This window comes from Spea bombifrons, chromosome 4, assembly GCF_027358695.1.
Source record: "Spea bombifrons isolate aSpeBom1 chromosome 4, aSpeBom1.2.pri, whole genome shotgun sequence".
NCBI classification, from domain to species: Eukaryota; Metazoa; Chordata; class Amphibia; order Anura; family Pelobatidae; genus Spea; species Spea bombifrons.
The window spans coordinates 88446476-88468030 of NC_071090.1; the positions used below are offsets into that span (position 1 = coordinate 88446476).

General features: G+C 37.1%; 1 protein-coding gene across 1 annotated transcript in view; it reads right to left on the reverse strand.

Annotated features, from left to right (window-relative positions):
• The window catches only part of AGBL1 (AGBL carboxypeptidase 1), a 207478-nt gene that overhangs the window by 114343 nt on the left and 71580 nt on the right, over positions 1–21555 (reverse strand). Inside the window, exon 18 of the mRNA XM_053463773.1 lies at positions 4391–4571. Coding sequence (XP_053319748.1) covers positions 4391–4571 — 181 coding nt within the window. The remainder of the gene's footprint in view (positions 1–4390; positions 4572–21555) is intronic.

The window sequence follows — 21555 nt, forward strand, 5'->3', positions numbered from 1 at the left end:
CTAATCAAGCCACCTGAATGTCCACCAACCTCTACAGATAATCGGGACCCTATCAACTCATCCCCATCCTACTGTTTCACTCCCCCTCAACCACCATCTAGATTATAAGCTCACAAGAGCTGGGCCCATTCTATTGTACCAGTTATAGTGTGTGATTTTAAATTATATTACTGACATGTAATGAAATAATATGTAAAGTCAGAGGATAGTATACATTTTACTTTTTGAGAGTATGGTTGGAAAGTAAAACCACTTTCCAGCAAAAGAGGCAAATGTTGTTACAGTGACAGGATTGGCTATCCTGAATACAAAAAAGAACCAACACCAATTAATTGTCCATATCTGTCATCAAATTTTATGTTTCTATATTTCTATGTAACACATTTACAGTGAATCTATTGAGTATTTTGTACAACTCTGACAGCAATAGAAATACTTGGCTCAGGTGTTGGCCGGTATAGTATTTTCTCCTCTTCTCTTCTGTTATCAAGCAGGAGAACAGAAGGTCCATGATCTGTTGCCAGTGACTGCACTGGCAAATAATGTCATATCATATACCTCCCAATGTTTAAAATGGCCATGAGGGACACTTTTGTTATAGATAGTGTGTATAGTAGCATGGCCAGGAGGCATCGCTTAATGAGAATTTTTATGTCACTTTGTTCCCTTTTGGACTATATAGCGAACTTATTTAAATTGTTTACTATTCATAGCATGCCCATTTCATATAAACATAAACTGTACAGTTAATGTCCATTATTGCAATTAATTGAACAACAAAGGTGGTATCGCAGGATAAACTGCATAAAAATCATAAAAAATAAAAGCTGATTGAATTAATGTTCATTGTTTATTGTCTTGGCATAAGTTGAGAAATCTGGAAATTTTTAAAATGATGGGCTAAAAATAAAAATAAATGGAAGTGTTTTTTAACCAACATGATGTATACACTAGTAAAAACTGTAACTAATATCACATTTAAAAATACTTCTGAAGTCTAACGAATGACAAAATCTTGACTTTATGCATTATGTTGGTTTTATGTACAAATGCCATTTGAGGTTGTATGTAAGGTTTAAACAGATTACAAAAATATAAAGACAGAAAGTTCTAATAGTAAAAGTTAAAAAAAGGAAATATGTAGGTGCAGAATTATGAGTCATTTTATTTGTTTAGTGTCAGTAACAACTAGTTATGAGCAGAATTAAGGAGAAACCAGTTAGGTAATTTTATTCCAACATGTTCTTTTTCCAAGAATCTGTCATTATGATTTACTGTAAGAACAGTCAATATATTATTCTTCTGTAACATTCTATAAGTAGAGGAGTGAACATACCCATTACAAACCAATATGAAGAATGGGTAATATGTTGTATAGTCAGTCTCTCAGTTCCACCACTACAGACAAACCTTTGAACTGATTTCGGCCAGTAATAGATAGTGGAGATTGGGACCCCATTGTATTGTTAATCCAGTTACTGACCCTGTTGTCCCCGGTGAGGCAGATTAAGGGGGGCGGTTTGTATCTCAATATCAAGTTTTATGTTAATGTGTGCTTTGCTGGTTACATCCATGTGTGTGAAAAATAAAGTGGTCTTCATTTTGGTTATACCCTACACTGAGTCTTGGCTAGTGACTGGGAAACCAGGGAAAGAGTGTGTTGTCCCAGGCTAAGGGAGCACAAGTAAGCGGAGGTAGTCGGTTGGACTATCCAGCTCCGTGACAATGTTTGTTCTTATGGGGTATACTCTCTATCTCATGTCCTAGTAGCATCCCTTCCCTGGAGCTTAAAGCTCTGAGAGGCCTATAGTGATCAAATGACTATACCTGGGAACACTTCAAAGTTTGCTTAGAGGCTACAGAAATTATTGAGCATCTTCATCAATGTTCAATCTATGATTGAGGAGAAGTTGCGTTGTACCATGCCCAATCCCCACCCAGTCCTGCCAAGATTCCTTTTTTTTAGGTTTATTGGGAACTAGCCAAGGCATGGTTAGCCTACCTCCCTGATGTGCCGATAATGCTTTCGAAATCCCACATGGAGCCAAAGGAAAGCTCTTGAGAGGCCAGTCCTGCCAAATTCCAAGGCATGAAAATCACACCACTGAATCCATGCTAAATTTCAAGAGAACTTGATGACGTAAACGTAGCTGCCTCTGTGCTTCATATAGGATGGGTAATTTCCAAATCTAAGGATGAGGCTAAGTTGTCTAGTAATGGATCTTACTATGACTAGTGGCAAGAACCTTAACAATATGTAGAGAAAAATACATATTTAGATATAACAGCACAGTAGAACCTCATAATTCAGAGACACAAGCTTGTGAGATTCACAATTGCTTAAATGGCTTTAATTACTTAAAATATAAAGCAAACAGCAAACATTTATCCTCCTTAGAGCCTAAATCACCTGTCTGGTACTAAATCCTATTGCCACCTCTTTGTATATAAGTCAAAGCGACTGCCTGGAGTGAGCAACTACTCTCAGTGTAACTTTATTGTTACTGGAGGCTGAGATCTGACTCAACTCCAGGCTTGCTTCCTCCTTCAGGACAGGATTTACAATGTAGGGGGACACCCAGGTGCTCCAAGACATCTCACTATCAAATTGGACTTGCTGAGTTTACAGCACCTTGCAGGGTTAGCAAGAGTAGCTATGTTTATGGCCTTACGTCAAATTCTGTCTGTGTATGTGAGTGGTAAAGAATAGACAATTTGTATGCTATGGCTGTACTATACTACTGTAATTCATTAATTAGTTCATATACTGATTGTTTGTCAGAATGAAAAAGCTTAATTGATATTTCATACTCCTGCCAATATTAGAAACATATTTTAGTAGTTCTTTCTTTCCATTTCCCTGTACATTGTAATTGACATGCAAACCTGTAAGGTCCCTTTGCTTGTAATTTTACAACAATTGAAACATAGTTTAATTGTTGGGGTCTTTATAACAAAAGCTTCTTTTATATGTCATCTGAAGCTTCTCATTACTCAGTTGGCCAACTCCTCATCTGCCTTAATTTGTCATATAATTATAACCACACATAAAACGAAAGCAAAGGTCTTCTTCAGATGAAATAATAGATTTAGAAAAGATCCTTGTTAAAGCTGCGGATATGCGTAATGCAATCCAGGGTATAATCAGAAGTATTTATTTTGCAAGTTTTGGTTTTAATGACATGCATCTAGAGAGGCAACACATCCCTCCCTTTGGCAGAAGATTCCCATAATTATACAACATCTATTATTGATGTTTATGGAGATAGAAATGCTGTCTTATACTTGTTTAATTAATAGTTTAAACTCAAGACATATAAACTATTGCGAGGCTGCTTGTGTTTCCAGTAGGTAATACTAAAAGATCAAACTTTCTCCTACACAGAAATCAATTAAAGAGAGGAGCTGCATTCCTAATCGGTTCTCCTCAGGAGAAACTATCATTGTTCAACTGGTGTCAACAACAACAAAATATCCTTGTAATACTTCTACATTCCTGTTTTTATAATAGAGAAAAGCTAATTTTTGCTGAAAGAAGGTAAAACATATATTATTTCTAATGAAGTACCACCTTAAAACAAAATCCCAGTCACGATGAAATACATTCTTATTTGTATGTTGAAATGATTTATTCAGACGAGAGCAGTCAGGTTTTCTAGCAAAGCTTATAAAGAACAACATCACTGACTGTATAGTTTATTTTCTTAAAGGGTGAGATATAGATGAGATTATGAAGGGATAGTTTGGGTCTTCTCTGTGAGTGCTGCACCAACTGAAGCCCTGTTGTTTATGGTCGCAATCAACCTGCATGGTCAGCCAAAGTGAGTTTTAAACAGTTGGAGACTTGAACATGATATGGTAAGCTTGGTGGTTGTGTATCAGAGCTATACTCAATGAAGAAGTTTGTTTTATCTTCAATGAGTGTATAGCAGTCTGTGTGTAGCGAAGTTGGTTCAGCTTTCCCAGTTCCATGCATGATGCTTTCACTGAATTGCACTCATGTCCAAGTTATGGCATCATAACGCTGGACCTAGGGTCCGTCACATATTTGTCCTTCCTACTAGGCTACCAAGAAATCAGCTTCAAAAACATACCCTTGCCCCATGCTGACAGAAAGGTGTAAGGGTACACTGCTGGGGTAATATTGTGCCAACATAAAATGCATAAAACAACGGCGGTACTTTGGGCATAAAGGGTATATAGATTAATTGCCTGAATTTTATAGAAACTGATCAACTATTTTTACCATTTTGACTGAACAAGAAAATAGCCGTATGGGACGGCTTTTAACCTTTTTCTCAGTAATTACCTAAACTATAAATTGTTTGTCAATCCAGTCTGTTGTGCCTTTTTTACACGAATACATGCAAAATGAAAGAAGTTCTCTTACTTTCCATTGATCACACCATCTGGGTTGAGCATTGGGATGATCTTGAAGATAAACAGTTCCCGTAGGATCTCTGCTATGGGGTCTGAGCTTATTAAAAATTCCAAGGTTCCTTTCATCACCCAACTGGCATTACTTTCCCCGGGATGAACACGTGCAGTGAGGACAATATACTGGCGATTACCTGGAATTATAAAGAAATACAAAAATTGTATTAACATGGCACATAAATGTTACACTTCATCCAAAGCTAGAATATGTATTTGTACTGTACATTTTTACAGTACAAAAAAGACTGTAAGACTGTTTGAACAAGGTCCTTCTTACATTTTGTTTCTGTAAGTCCAAATCGTTATATATAAAACCAAATTCACTGGTCTTATATAAATCAATAAAAAATAATAAAATCTTAAAAACTTTGCCATAGTGGAAAGGACAAAACAATAGCTGTTAGGGGATAACCTTTGAGAAGTGGCAGCTGTAATGCTTGCCTTCCAAGATTTCAAAGGCATGTTGACCCAAAATAGTAAAAGGCCTGATAGGCTGAAATGAAAACCCGAAAACCCAAAAATCTCTGATTTCATTTTTTTAATGCTTTGTGGCTGTAGCATAGTTTGTAGCAGGTGTGTGGTGCACATATTTCATTAAAAAAATGGGGAAGCCATAATTCTGAGTGCGAAGATGACCTTCACAGATTCTTAATTGACTCCCATGATGCCATGGGAAATCTGGGTAATGCTCTCATATATTCACATTTCTCATGTGTATATATGTTTTGAGCCAACCTGATAATTTATCTTAACACAATACACCAATTTGTTAATGAACTAGGAGCCAGTTCCCTCTATCAATATATCCCTCCAAGCCATGTCATGATATCTTTAGGAGTCTATTATGTGATGAAGAGAAACACATAGTATGTAGAACTCAGAACAAAGCACCAAGAAAACCAGTAAAAAAGCTATGTAACAAAAATCTAATCTAATAGTTATATTTGAAACATTTTCATTGAGCAAAGCATTTTTTTTTGGTAAGTAAAAGTGTTCTTCTATATACGTTCAGAATTTTTTTTTCCAGTCTCCTTAATAGACTGGCTGACAGCATCTTAAAGAAGAAAATTGGGGGTTTTGTAACTTGTGTCACTGCTAAATTAGAATTTGTATTGGTTATTTGCTAAATCTAACTTAATGTGTGTTTGTTCTTCGTTGGTTTCTACCATAACTATGATTTAACAGGGTTTAGCAGCCACATGCAGAGTTAAATGTATGAGACTGTACAGCTGTAGCATTGTATAGGACACATGAGAACCCCTAATTGACAACAGCTGCTCGTAGGATAAAGGAAAGTAGATGTTTTATGTTTGGGAATCGATTTTCACATGTTTAACTGACTGTATCTTGAGTCTACTTAGAAATAAAGCTGGGCATATTGATCATGAGGTCACATTGCAGTCACACAGTATATGATTCCTTCAGGTAAACTGAGAACTCAAGAGCTTTGTGGGCAAAAGCCCAAGTCACAATCTCTGTGCATTGTTTAAGCTCTGTAAGGTTGGCAAAAGGTATTGTAAAGAAATGTTATTTTAGTCTGAGTATATATATATATATATATACATATACTACTATAATACCAGCCTGGGAATCTACAGCTGTGTTGGTTGGTGCATTGACAACAAAGGACATTGATTTATATCTTATCTCAATGTTTGAGCTTAGGAATCATTTGCTGTCATTATATTTGGTAAGGTATATAAAGTATACATTATTCTCCTTGTGATGAATAATCAGCCATGTTATGTGACTTAAAAATGTTTTTTCGTAACTCTTATGGGGTATGTTGGAATAGTAGGTGAGTCTTTATGTGCTCAGTCTAGGGTAATTGTGACACCGCTGAATCAGGGCAAATGTTCACCAAGTTAGGATGAAGCATTTAATGCTTTTTGCTGAAGACTTGGGTAGCTGGAGTTCCTATAGAGTTGGCAAGTTTGGGTTCTGTAGTTTTTTTTATCACATTTCCATGTGTTTAACTTTGTTTTCCTTGGTTGGGTTTTCTGATTGAGTCATTCCTTAATAAATAGACCACCAGAAAATAAAACAAACAATTTGAACAGGAGTGTTGTTAATTGAGAAGCATTTAAAGCTCTAATCTCTTTGAGTTTTCCAAACATCAAGTCAACAACCTCAACTCATCTGTTCTTGTTTAGAACCTACAGAGAGGAGAACACACAATAACCTCACTTGTCCTCTTGCTTGTTTTTACAACCTATTGTTACTCAGGAACAACATTTTGAGTGTATAACTCAAATTCATTCCTTTTTTTTCAAATGTCATTCACAGACAATTGAGCAGTATGAAACAGTCTAGTGATGGTGATATAGTGATTATATTGAGCTTGCATTGTTTGCTGTTTCTCACTATGTTCTTTTAGGAAGCCATCCCATTGGGATTCCATTATTTTTGCAATGTTATGGTTCTATAGTGAAATTCAAGACAGACTACAAAGTCTTTTCATTTGTGAATGCACAGCTTTATGAAACTTTTTCAAAAAAAATATATCCATACCTACTTTATTTCAACTGACTGTGACAAGAACTCGCTCACTGTGAAAGAGTCCATAAAATGACTATTTTATACAATATTTAACCAGACAGAAGACATAAATATCCTCCATCCTTACAGTTTTACAGAACCACCTTGATGATTTTCACTTATTTAAAATATCTAAATTAAGGATTTGCAACTGAATACTGGTTTGAAATCTAATTCTAGACAGAACTGCACATTTTAGTACAAAACAAGATAAAAATAGAAAAGCAGAAAACTTTATTAAAAAATATCAAGTCCTGTTAAATAGATGTGATGCAGTGTTTTTATCTTGGGTATTAACATACATACATTACATAGAAGAAATCCAAAATTCACACATTCCCCCACAACAATAACTAAAGTTCTCCAAAGCAGGTACTGGGTACTGGAAATTATAGCAGACCTAAGCTTCGGAAGACTCGACATACATGTCTATATCTTGGATTAATAAAGATGGATGGGCTGCCAATATATACTTGCACTTGTCTTTGGGGTCTATTCAGCAAACAGTTTGCTAAAGCTGTTAGTTTGGAGCCTTGAACTCGCACAAATTGGACAAATTCACTAAAGCAAAATGACATTTGCACTTTTCAAATATCATACACAACTCACATACACTGTACTGCAAGAGAGGTGATGCCAGTTAATGTTTTAAAAAAGCAGGCAGCACAAAGACTCTCTAACCTGCAAATTGAAATTTACAGTAGTTCCAACTTGTAACTTTCGCTTTCGTGGTTGAGAGGTAACTTGCAGGTCCATTCCTCTCCCCTGAACAAACATTATAACATAAATATACAAAATAATAATACAATTAATAAAATAAATGAAATGGGTATCCATTGGAAGCCCAATTAACCGTGGAGGGAGGGGGGCAATCACAGGTGCCATTGAGCAAAGGGGTAATAAAAGAAGCTTTGGGGGGTACAGTCCTCAAATTAACCTAAGGGAGGCACACCTTAAATAACATATACAATCCAATAGTATTAAATCCATTAGATATTAGACTTGGGCATTTGGATTCATACAAATAGCAAATTTACCAAATTGTTGAATCGGACAAAAACAAAGCAAAAAACTCAGAATTTTGTCCGACATTCATGGGTCCGCATTTACTCACACTCTCTCACAATCTCATTCTAGTTCACTCTCTCTGTCATATTCTCTAAATGTTTCCCTACCTTCTCTGCCGTCCGCTTCTGCCAACCACTTCCGCTTCTGCATCTTCTTCCTCATCTTCTTCTTCTATCTTCTCCTTTCTCTTCTCACTTCTATCCTCAATCTTCAATTCTTATTCTTCTTTCTTCATCCGCATCTCCACGGACATAACCCAGCAACTTCTGCCAAGATGGCGGCACTCCAATCGGGGCAGAGGACGTCACTGCAAGTGCCATGATATTGCCCTTAGTTCACCTGAGGGCAAAATGGTGGTGCTTGCAGTGACGTCCTCTCCTCCAATTGGATGATCGGGGAGATTGCATCACTGCAGCGCCACCATATTGCCCTTGATTCACCTGACTGCAAAATGGCGGTGCTTGCAGTGACATCCTCTCCTCAATTTCTATGATCAGAGAGGACGTCTCTGCAGCACCGCCATTTTGGCAGAAGTTGCCAGATTATGTCCACGGAGAAAGAAGATTAAGTATTGAAGATTGAAGAGAGAGAGAGAAGAGAAGGGAGAAGATAGAGGAAGAAGCGGAAGCGGTCGGCAAAAGAGGTTGGCAGAGAAGGTAGGGAGAGTGTGATTGAGAGTGAATATGGGCACGGGGCAACAAATGTAATTCCCAAATTAAAAATGCCTCAGTGCTATTGTATTGAATAATATAGCTTGATTGCTTCTATCATGCCAGGAGTTTCCATGAGTATATTTGAAACAGTCACTTTTCTCAGTCTATAAAAATATATTTAGATTAATTTAAAAGGACTGACTGACATTTCTTTTTTCAATTTCCCTGTTGCCTTTGATTTAATTTGATTCATTTTTGTGACTGACGAAGCAGATACAGTTATCAGCTTGAAGGAAAGGTTAAATAAGGAGGCTGGTTTGGGTGTTGTGCTTTTTGCCTCATTAATAGCAAATAACGTGTCAGGGAAATACAGTGTGCACCTGCCCAAGAGATAAAGTACTCAAGAAAGGTATGCAGCACATATTTGGGGTCTCAACAGCCAGTATATGTCACTACAAAAATTAGGATAAAAAATATGACATCACCTAGTTTTAAACACAATAACTGGGTTGAACATGTTCTAGATTGTCCAGGACTATTCTGTAATCGTACGTGTTGTTTTACATCTCAGAGAACAATATTCTGCTAATGTGGAATGTTCAATAATAAATAAGTGTTATACATGCTGAGCTGAACTGTCTACACCGTGAAAAGAGCTTTGCTGTTATGAAGTATATGGTGTATGCCTCATACCAAAACTTGGAACTTATCTAAAGTTTTTGGGTCTAACATTTTCATGCAGTAACAGTAAGAGGATCACTTGTCAAATCCTCAGCTGCTCTAGTGCTTCTTGGCTTTAAGTTGCTTAAACAGAGCTAAACACATATAGATTCATTTGTAACAATCCTACAGATCTGCAATAATCTAGAACAGCTTTGGCATGAATTGAATATCGATATACTCAGAGCAGGATAATAAAAGTTGGAGCACACCCTAGTGTCCAAACCTGGTAATGATCACTTAACAAAATACATGTGGTAAAGTTCTAAAAACAGTACTGAATGTTATATGGCTTATTATTAGAACATTGACAGAAGTAATTATATACATATTGTAACCGACATATAAATTATTAAGGCTAGAAAAATATTTGACAATATAAAACACTGTGCAAGCTGCTGAGAAAATGTACAGCTGATCTAGAGATTATGAGGGAGGGGAGGAAGGACAGGGTGTGAGCATGCATGTGACTATGGATGCGTAAAGGTGTGTGAGTACGGATGTGTGCATGTGTGTTGGTGTGAGTGTGTAAGTCTGTGCAAATGCGAGAGTGTGTGTAAAATGGGTGAAACTGCATATTTACGTAACTGGGGTAGAGGCAATAGAAAGATGGGGGTGACAAATATATTAATGCATAAAAGGGGAGAAAGGGAGGAAGGAGAGATATAATGGGATAGAGGAGAAATGGGGAGAAGGGGAAAGATAAGAAGCAGGAGGGATTATAAGAATGGAGAGATAATGAGAAGTGAGGAAGATAGGGAGACAAGGGAGAGAAAGTGAAATCGGAGGAAAGATAAACAGAAATGAAAGAGATGAGGTAAATGAAAATAGGAGATATAATGAGAAAATTGTATCAAAGAAAAGGGGAGGAGATAAAAGATGAAGAGGAGACCTGAGACTCTGAGAGGAGGCCACTGTGGGTGCAATCGGGGAGAGGGATACATCCTTATGTACATATTATAGAGTTAACATGGGATATTTAAAGCAGAAAGCAGATAGACTTGGTTGCATATTTCACAGAAGTTGCTGGGAAGAAAAAAAATCTAAATTTTGTTCATTTAGAAATGTTATGCAAATATTATATATATATATATATATATATATATATATATATATATATATATTTAACATTACATTCTAAATATATAGACATTAATATGTAGTTGGCCCCCTTTGCAGCTATTACAGCTTCCACTCTCCTGGGAAGGCTTTCCACAAGATTTGGAGTGCTTCTGAGGGAATGTTTGCCCATTCATCCAGTATCCAAAAAATAAAATTATATATATTATATATAATGTGTGAACAGCGACCACTCCCATAATGGACTTCCCTGTAGAGCCCTGCGCGGGACAGCTTTTTTAATCCCGCTCCCGCAATGTGGGTGTTCTACTTCCGCCCGCTCCCGCCAATCACGCCCACCTCCTTACCTGAACTGCAGAGTTCCCGCGCAGTCCTGCAAAGGCTGCCTTCTCACTGCTCCCTCACAGCGTCTCTTCTCTTGCTCCGCCCAGGAACAAGGCGGATTGACGGGAAGTGACGTCACATCACGTGACTCCGTTTTGTTCCTGGGCAGAGCAAGAGAGGAGACATCGTAAGGGAGCAGCGAGAAGGCAGCCTTGCGGGACTGCGCAGGATTACCGGGAGCCGCAGGTACAGTGCCTGACCGCTCGCTCCCGTCCGCAGCCCCAGCAAGACCGCCCGCGCCTGCATGTTTTTTGGCGGGTCCTGCGGGACCCACGGGACCCGCCTCCCAATGCAGTGCTCTACTTCCCTGCACTCAAATCTGCTGTGGGCTCTAGTTCTGGATCTTTTGCAGACCTAGCAGAGCACCTGGTCAAAAGCATTTCTTGCAAACCAATGGGCTAAGGGGTGCAGTTCAAATGAAGTATAAAGAGTATTCTGGTAAATCCTACTATGCATCTGCATGCAAAAAATATGTAGGGCATAAGGTGGCATTCAGATCTCATATCCATTAACATTTCTGGGGTGAAATAATAATTTACAATTACAATAATAATTTGACATTATAAAAAGAAGATATAATTGGTATTGGTAGATAAAATCTAAAACTAAAATAGAAATGTAGTTTATTTGCAACTCTTTCAGTATTCCCCAGGACTGTAGTTATTAAGGCGTATAATCTGTTGTTTACATTTAGAATTAAATACATTAACAACATTAAAATTTACAATATAGAATTTGACAATATGATTACATCACCTTAATAGATACTGGTAAAGAAGAAGAAGAGGACCCTGCTCTTTCAAGCTTACAATCTATTCCCATAAAAAACGTATTATGTATTTTTACTGTGATACCTGAAATGTTTCACTTGTAAGATGTATAAAATGGATACGTATAAGCAGAATATTATTTATAAATTCTACAGTGCTGTGCAGTAGGTTTGTCCTAGATAAAGCAATAAACAATAATCAAGTACCAAGCTGAATCTTTTTCGCTTCCAACTACAGTTAACAGAAGCAAGCAGCATGCTGCCAACCAAGGTACATGAATGTGAATACTATGTAAGCTTTTGGATCACATAATTTTGGAGTAAGAATAAACATGTTTTCATGGGCTGCTTGGGGTGAGGTATGGACAGCAGATTCATTTTATTCTGCAATCTTGATATGATGTTTTTACCATCCCCAAACAAAAAAAATTGCACATTTAGTAAGGCGAACGGGCCCTCTGGAATTCACAGCTAGAACATCCATGGGGCCAGAACTTCCTTAGGACAAGAGTGGTAGGATTAGCAAGATGGGGGGCCCACTGGAGCCACTTGGCGGGAATTCCCTTGCTCCCCGTTCCGCTTACATAAGTAGATGAGCATACCTGGGTATCTCTGGTTTTGGCCTGGAGAACTCCAAAAGAAGAATGGCGTCTCCTGGTCAACACCCAAATCCTCTTGGTTGCAGGAGCGAAGTCTTGACATGCCCTGCTCCCCGCCCATTTCCCATTAAAATTATGGTGTTTCCCGCGATGTCAGTGGGAACGCAACTTTTGTTACCAGTACCACCCACCATCGTCAATGGGATCACACAACAATGTCAATGGACAGTACTAGCCGGAGCCCACATTTTCCAGGTAAACAGGGGAGACATAAGAGCATGTAGAGGAGCAATGAGGAGGTTCTTGACACCTGAGAAGCTAGCCACTGTACCAGATGTTATCTATAAATAGGCATACTGATCTACAAAGAAGAAATAAGCACGGTGACCAGGCCAAAAACACGAAATATTTTTTTTTTCTTCATAAAAGGTATTTCTGCCAACAAATAAGATGAATATACAACTCTTCATCAGTCTGTTAATCCGTCACTGAATTCAATACCAAGTGAAATTGATATATTAAAAATGAAATGAATGGTATAATCAGCTGGAATTTTCTGTCATCAAATCTATTAAACCTAATACAGCAGAAGCCATTCAGAGAGAACAGCATGCTGTACAGAATGATGATGGAGTCAATTAAAGCTCAGCTATTAAGATTTTTTGTGATTTCTTACAGCTCATTATTTCATGAAAAAAATATTAGAATATGCATTTAACAAACGCCATTTTTAAATGAATGTTATATTGTAGTTTTAAGAAACTGTATTGACCTAGGTGTGAATAAATGATTATCAAAAGTACTTTTAACTGTAATAAAGTAAAGGTGTGAAGTTAGAATAGTAACAATATGAAGTTCGCTCGTGTTAGCAAGACAATTATTTCAAAAGGTGTTGCTAGAGATTGAGTTCTGCGATAACCCCATTGTAGTAGTCAACAACTCTTTGTTACTGTCTGTTCCGGATTAACTGTATATTTCATTGTGTTTCATGGATATGTTTTTTGCAGTGAAGCCTTGATGATATGTGAAACCTTTTCACCAGATCTGTCACTGATATGACATCATACAGATACGCCGTTATCCCTTTACTGAGCAATGCAATAAAATTATTTTCTACTACAAAGAATGTATTGGATTTAACGCCTTTCCATTAGATTTTAATGTTTTATCTTTCCGACAATAGCCATAAGGCTAGTTAACATATTTAACTGTGATCTACTATGTATTTTCTTAGAGAGAGAATGATACTGTTAAATGCTCACTGACAAACTTACATCATATGTGAGGCAATACAAAATCCCATCTGTCAGTCACAGAAGGACTCCAGGAGCAGACAGAAGGCTGAGCCAAACAAGAGCAACTTGGAAAAGCAAACTTGATGTCAGATGGTCCGGGTAGTCTGGGTAGGTAGCATACCGGTAGTTTCATACGCAAGAAGACTGCTTCGGATCACAAAAGCCAAGGGAAACCACAAGAGACACACACTAGAGAATAATCCAAAGATATGACAAGTAGCCAGAGAAGAAGCATAATAACTAAGCACATGTTATTGTTTGGGTTTTATATAAACTTTGGTGCCAGTCTTGTGCATCTGGTGGTGTCATCCGTAAATGTATGTGCCGAGGTAGAGTCACCCCATCTAGATATGTGCCATGCCACAGAGCATACGGCTATATTACTTCTGGATGTAGCCTCAGAGCAGGTTATTTTGTCCGGTAAGATCCTAACACCAACATATATTTAAATGAATCACCCAGTGTATCATTGTTATAACATGTTTTTATTTCTGTAGAATTAAGCACTTCTTCATATTTTGAATACAATATTTTCCTCGCTTTTGCTACCATTACGTCGATGTTAGTCTTTAAATAATTAACTTTGAATATGAAATCATTTGTCATTCAAGTATGAAAGCATTAAAATATAACAAATTCTTACCTTACATATTTTCATGAAACAAACTTATTACCCATTACCTGGGAATTTATATGGCAGTATTTTGAGGAATATTCTAGTGATGGGGACTTAAGGTAAATGCAAAAAAAAAAATCTTTGATTCTTTGTACAAGCGTCTTATAAAAGATGCCGAAGTCTGACAAGGGAAAAAAAGACAAACTGTTCCAAGGCATCATGTGATACCTGTTGCTATGGAAACAGTTATGTCTGATGGTAGAATTTAAGAACACTGGCCTCATGGGATGGCCAGCCTATAGTATATTCACATCACACTTAGTGTGTGACAGTGGCGGATAAGAAAGAGGGGGGAAAAAAGAGCTTAAAGAGAGAGAATGACGGTTATAGGAGAGACACAAATAGAATTGTATAGGTTTATGAAAATTTTCACCATGACTCTCCAGGGTGACATTGTAAAAGAAGAAAAAAGAAACAGTAGATTGAAATTCAAACAGATAAAGCATAACACCTAATCAAACACGATCCCGTGTTTCTACTTTCAGGTGTCACATAGCACAGATTAAAGTGGATACTGTCTGTGGTTAAGAAATCTAAATAGTGTAAAATGTAATCAGTTCCTTTGGATATAGAAAATCGTACTTAATGGAATTGAGATCATTCTAATACTGAAACCTATTATATGTGATCAATGACATTAGGGATGTGCATACAAATTAACAACTGTAACTTAACCCGCTCATTGCGTGAGTGTTTGTGGTCTGGATAACCAATACAAGAGTGGATTCCTGCGATCACAACCGACCAGGAGGGTCTATTATGTGGCAGAACCACTCGAGCAGTAACAGAGGCACGGAGGGCAGTAATCCTTTACACAGTACCAAAGGGCAAGGCAGAAGAAGGGTCAGACCGACCTGAAAACCAGGGAAGGCGACTTCTTACTCATAAACGGACATGTACGGGACGGGGCAGGCAGTTAGAATTGTAGTCCAGGGCCTGTCCAAACATCAAAACCCATAAGGGAAAAGGGCAAAGAATGTATTGGTTGTCATTTATGGTTGGCCATACATGGTGTTAAAACCACATATGTATATTTCTAAGTACATGCTTTAGTAAATAAGTGTTTAGTGCATTATTGCTATAAATGTAAATGTGGATAGTTGGCAGAACTAATGAGTTCATAAATATGTACCATAAATTTCTCATGTGCAAAACACACAAATTCAATTTTAAAAGATATTCGACCGTTAATAGATTTTACTGTGGTCGATTTGGATTTTGCAAACTAATATAAAGCATCAAGTCCATGGCTGAGTGAATCTGCTCTTAATGAAATAACGTTTTTTTTTATTCTGATTTTTACCTATATTGATTGAACACATTATTGTCCGCATGGGGTTATCACCAAAATATGGCATTTAATTCAGTTTTCTGCTTTTTTGTTATAATCATTCTGCTCCTGCATCTGATTCCCATGTCTCCTTTTATTTCTCTGTATGTATCTGATTTTACACAGGAAATGAAAAAAGAGATAATATGGTACACTTGTCTTAATCTCCACTTGCATTCAGCACATCAGGAATTGGCTGGTGGTGCTAATAGCTGGCTGTTTGCAGTTTATGTTCTGTAGAGGTGACATAATGGGGAGTAAATAAATAAATGCTTGGGTTTTAATGTAGAATAATTCCCCCATTTTTTCCATATTATAAACACAGAAAAATCTGAAAAAAAGTTGTGTGAACTGATAACTCTCTGATTTATCATGCTATTCTAAATGTATTTATAAATAAAAATATACCATATTTTTCCAAAAGCATTTACATTTAATGACAAAATTGGAAATATATATATTTTTTATACATATGTGTATATATATATATGCGCAGTTATGAATTTTCTTATTTGTGGGTAGAGATTGTTGAAATGTGGAGGACAAATTTTATTTTCATTGAGGTGCAGTCGCTATTAATCTAACCATGGATCCCACCATTGCTAACAGGTAACATTTTCCATGTTGCAACCATCAGATTGTAGAATGAGGACTACAGTAATTACTTCCTCAATTCTCATAAAACATTCTATAGAGTGGATGTCATCCCGACCACTTTTAAAATCATATTTTCCCCTCCGATATGGTAACAGGAGAGAAGACTGAAGTTATGATCATCTCACATAATGGAGACATTGACATTGGCCTGTTGGGAGTAATTTAAAGACAGTGTAGACAGGCAAACCTAGGTCACCCTGTCTCTGAGCATCCAGATTTATTAGTCTGATGAGACACAACACAAAACACAGATATATACAATCCATCTGTCTGCACTTGCCAAGCAATATTGTTTCTCTGAGATGATGTTTCTTTCCTCATTTACCCTTTAACAACCCGATTACACACTTGAGCTGTTTTTCACTTAACACTAAATAAGAAATCTACAAATGTTTCAACAATCTTATATATCATAGGGAAAAAAATGAAAAAAAAAAAATTTTTTCAACCCATTCTGGACCAAACAGTTTTTTTTTAAATTTTGTACCCTTCATGACCGAGACTTATCCGAAGTTTGTGTCTAGCTATAATTTTTCTTCTTTCTCATTTAACTGTACTCACACAAATTATATTTTTTTCAGGACAAGAAGGGTTTTCTTTAGCTAGCATTATTTTTATATCATCTAAAGAAATAATAAAATATAGTAAAAAGTTGGTAAAAAAAATCACCTTTTATGACTTTTATTTGAAAAATCTTTCACTCATCTACAAAAGCTAATAAAAAAAACTTACTAAGTAGGTTGTAATATTTGCTCTGGGTTTAGAAAAACCCAATTCTTTTATCCTATTTGGTTTTTTTTTGTTTTTGAAAATTATAGAGCAAGAAGTACATTTTCTTAAATATGGTCATCCCCAATGTACTTTAAATGCTGGTATTTCAACACTTTCAATGCAGTAATTCAATCACCAACCTTTCTCAGTTCATGATAGTAATTTTTTGTGCTTTTTCTTACATACGTTATATTTCAAGTATGAATTTATAGCTCCTGATATATGCTACTCCCCAACAACATTTCAATATGCGTTTGGCAACATTTCATGAGTACAGTGATGACAGTGATACACTAATTTTACCACCAGTCTTTGTGGTAGTCATTTTTTGGGGGGGTTTCACACAGCACCCCTTTCTTCCCATCATCTACCCCCCCTTTCTCCCCAACATCTACCCATTTCTCAATATTCACTTTCCCCTATACCCCTTTCTCCCAATCTCTTATGCCATTTTTTCTCCCCATCTCTTACCTCCTCTTCCTCTTTTCCTTCTCTTTCCATACTGTAGTGAGAGCACAAGGTCTGTCACTTTAGACCTCGGATTGATGCTGATTGACATCATATGCCAGTGCCCAGCATCAATACCTGCCGCATAGTGCTAAGGAGCATGGAAGCAAACATTTAACAGACCTTGCGCTGCCTTAATTTTGGGTCAGCTAGCAGGAAATCCATGATCTCCCCAACTTCCCTGTGCCTGCTACCCAGGGCTGGCTTCATGAAGCCTGGGTGTAGTGCACCCCTCACTTCAGGTGAGGAGGCCTACCGGAAAATTTCCCAATATCCTGGTGGGCCAGTTTGGCCTTGTGAGCCATGTCATTTTTTGAGTGACTTCATCTACTAAAAAATACACTGAGCGGATTCTTTATGGCAATTCTAAAAGTCTCTCAGAAAACCTGTCTGGATAATTAGGACTGAACCATTCTATTTATTAGCACAAGGCAATATGATTAGGTGTGAGGGTGTTTGGTAGATTGGTAAAGATTAGAAAACTTTGGCTCAGAACCCCAAGAGTAGCAGATACAGTAGGCCAAAGCTACCATTAGGACCCACTCTTTATACATGCTACAGAAGACATTGAAACTAAGCATGTAATACACATTCCTCATCTGTCTTCTGTATAATCCAAGCCTATTAATATTTTGTTTGTATGTCATGGAGAAACATACATTGATTTCAGGTACAAGTTTTAAACTGCTTTTATATAATATACTTTTTACATAGAAAACCACTTCCCAACAATAACCAACACTCAACTCTGAGAACATTTTAATCAAGATCAAAAAAATACAAGATAACTATTGTACTAAGAAGTAGTATTGTTTCCCCAAGTATTTCATTTAGTGGTGCCTCTAACTTGTTGTTTGCTTTGAAGATAATATAGTTATCATTGGAATGTTTGTGGTCTTTAAGATGCACCTGATCAACATCAGCTGTGCCATAGAATATCCAATGTCTTAAAATTTGTACATTACTAATGTATTAGATTTAAAATTATTTTTAAATATATTAAACGTTAATGCCCTGGTGTATATGGGGCTGTCTATATCACAGTGTGGCAGGATCACAAAAACATCTTGATAAACACATATTAGGTTGACTTTCAATATTAATACAATAAAGTTTTTTAGTCGGAAAAAAATAGAGCCTGAACTTTATTTTATTGAGATGAAAAAAATCACATTCTTATGCTATAAAGAGAGCAGGTCAAAAAGATTGTTTTAGCAATTGTAATAGATTTCTCGCGCCACAAGGATACTTTCTCACAACAAACATCACATAAATGGAATTGTAAGATAAACTAAAATAAACTTATACACATATTTGTCTTCATTGGGTCTTTTCCACCATTTGGAGACTGGCAATGACACACAAACTAATATTTGAGTTTAATATGACGAAATAATAAATTATAAATGTGACCTTATATTCGTTCCTTAAAGCACCAACATGAGTTGGCATAAAAATATGGATTTACTGTATAATTGTAGAATCTACATTTAGCACTTAGAATTCAGTATAGAATTAGGCTACTCTATTCATGTAGTGATTTGAAAACAAGATACCTTGATCACAATCACAGCTTCAGTTTAAAATGGAATGTATCATGAACTGGAAGCCACAGAGCAAATTAACTTGTTATTAAGATGGCTTTCAAAGACCTTTTTATCTGAAGGCAAATCTCTGGGATAAATGTTCACAGAAGAGTCTTTTCCTTCTAAACCAATTAGTACACTCAAAGTGTTTAAACGCTCGTCCTATCCTTTGCATAAAAAAAAAAAATAAATATAACGCAAGAACTATGAAACGCTTTGAAGAGCTCACATAAGAGATGACAAAAAACGGGATTTGTCCTTCTCTGCAAAACTATGTCATGTTTAGCTTTGAAAAGTTTCTCAAACATAATCCCCAGCCTTTGTAATTAACATTCATCAGTAGCTTGCATGCAACTAGCAGTACAATTATAATAACTGGAAGTCAATAATTCATAAACTATAATGCATTATTAATCAATTATCGAGGCCTGAATTACTTTTAATAAGATTAAGATGATTTGAGCACTAAGTAGTTGAATCATATTGATTTAATCAATGCGCTTAATTAAACTGTGTACATTTTCTTCACGATCATTATTTTCAATATTCTCCACGAGTGGCTTCTTTGATATTGTGCTTTCTTGAGATCTTCTTCAGAACTATTTTATATTAAACCAAAGCATAGTTATCAGTTACGATCCTCATTAAATAAATTGCTAATTGAGTTCAAAAAGTCATTATGGGTCAGCATATAACTTTGATAATTTATCCTATATTTTCACATATGTTTTTCTTTTTAACGTAACAAAAAAACATTTTAACGTGGTTTAGTATCAATCAAAATGTACCGTATTTGCTCGATTATAAGATGACCCTGAATATAAGATGACCCCCCCCCAAATTTGAATATTAATTTAGGAAAAAAAGAAAAAGTCTACCCTATAGGAAAAAAAATACTAGTAAATATTAATTCACATGTAAACTATTTTATCATATTTAATAAAAACTATGATTGTTTTTTTTGTTTTTATTTCCTTTTATTTGCCACTCTGCCCCCAGTTATGCACATCTCCCCCCAGATATGATTTATACCTCCTATATGCCACTCTGCCTCCCAGATATTCCTTTTAAGCCCCTATTTGCCACTCTGCCCCAGATATGTATTATCCACCCCTATACAAGGGCAGCTCCAAGGCTTACCCCAATAACAAAACAAGACTCTTATTGAGGTAAAACAGGAACTAACTTTATTGGGTTAACAATCACCACCAGCCTCCAAGAGCGGTGAGTTATGACCAGCATGCATCACACCATATGTAAAAAATGCAATATGCAGATCATATGCAAATTATGCAACCAAAACCAATTTACACAATCATGCCATCAGGCAGGAGGAAGGCGGAAACTGGGTTCTAGAGAGCCACCCTGCACCCCTAATCAGGTAGAGGGTGACTTAAACATAAATCCAAGCAAGGGGACCAGATATTGCACTGCAATTAGTGTCCACTGCCATCTGCTGGAAGTATGTAATGCAATCGAGGGGTCCACCGTCTATAATGGGAAATACAGCCTCCAGTCGCCCCCAAGTCCCAAGTCACGGAGGCTTCCGTGACAGCCACTATGCCTCCCTGACATGTCTTTTAACCCCCTATTTGCCACTCTGCTCCCAGATATTCCTTACAGTCCTATATGCCACTCTGCCTCCAGAAAACCATTATATCCCCCATGCCACTCTTACCCCCCCAACTTACCAGTGTATCCCTAGACTTGTCCCCTGTGCTTCAGACTCCCTGGTGTCTAGTGGGGGTAGCTGGTGGAGGTCTGTGCAGTGCACTTAGGTCATGTCACGTCAGTGCTCTGTCATAGAAGCGCTGGCAGAAGTGTCGGCAGCAGCGGAGGTTGTTTGTGCGCATCACGCAAACGTTCACTGCAGGATGCGCACAGACAACCTCACTTCCGCTGCGGCTTCTATGGTGGAGCACCGGAAGGTCATGTGATGCCGGCGCTCCGTCATAGAAGCCCTGGCAGAAGTTCCGGCAGCAGCGGAGGTTGTTTGCGCACATCGTGCAGACATCCACCAGCTGCCATACAGGAGAATCCAGGTCCCCTGTAGCGCTGTGGGGCATATGGATCTTAGTCATGTAGTCAGACCTCTATTTGAGGTCTGATTATAAGACGACCCTGAATATAAGCATTTGCTCTGAAGAAACCTTGTCTTATAATCAAGCAATAATATTTCCTTTGAATGAAGTTACAGAAATTGATTCTCTATTGAAGGGAAATTTTCTGTGTTTTACTCACCTTTTACTCACATTTTACTCACTTTAAATGTATAATAATGGATGTTGTTTTCCCTTCATATGTGTTAAAGTATTTTCTACAGAATGTTTAGTAAACTTAACCTTCCCATAATGACCATAGTTAATGCTGAACTTCTCAAAAGTTAACTTTGGTGAGTAAAGTACTGAGGGGACTATAGGCGAGAAAGCGAGAATAGGTTTTAGAGTCTTTTGGGGTCCTGAATTCACTTCAGTGGAAAGTCCGC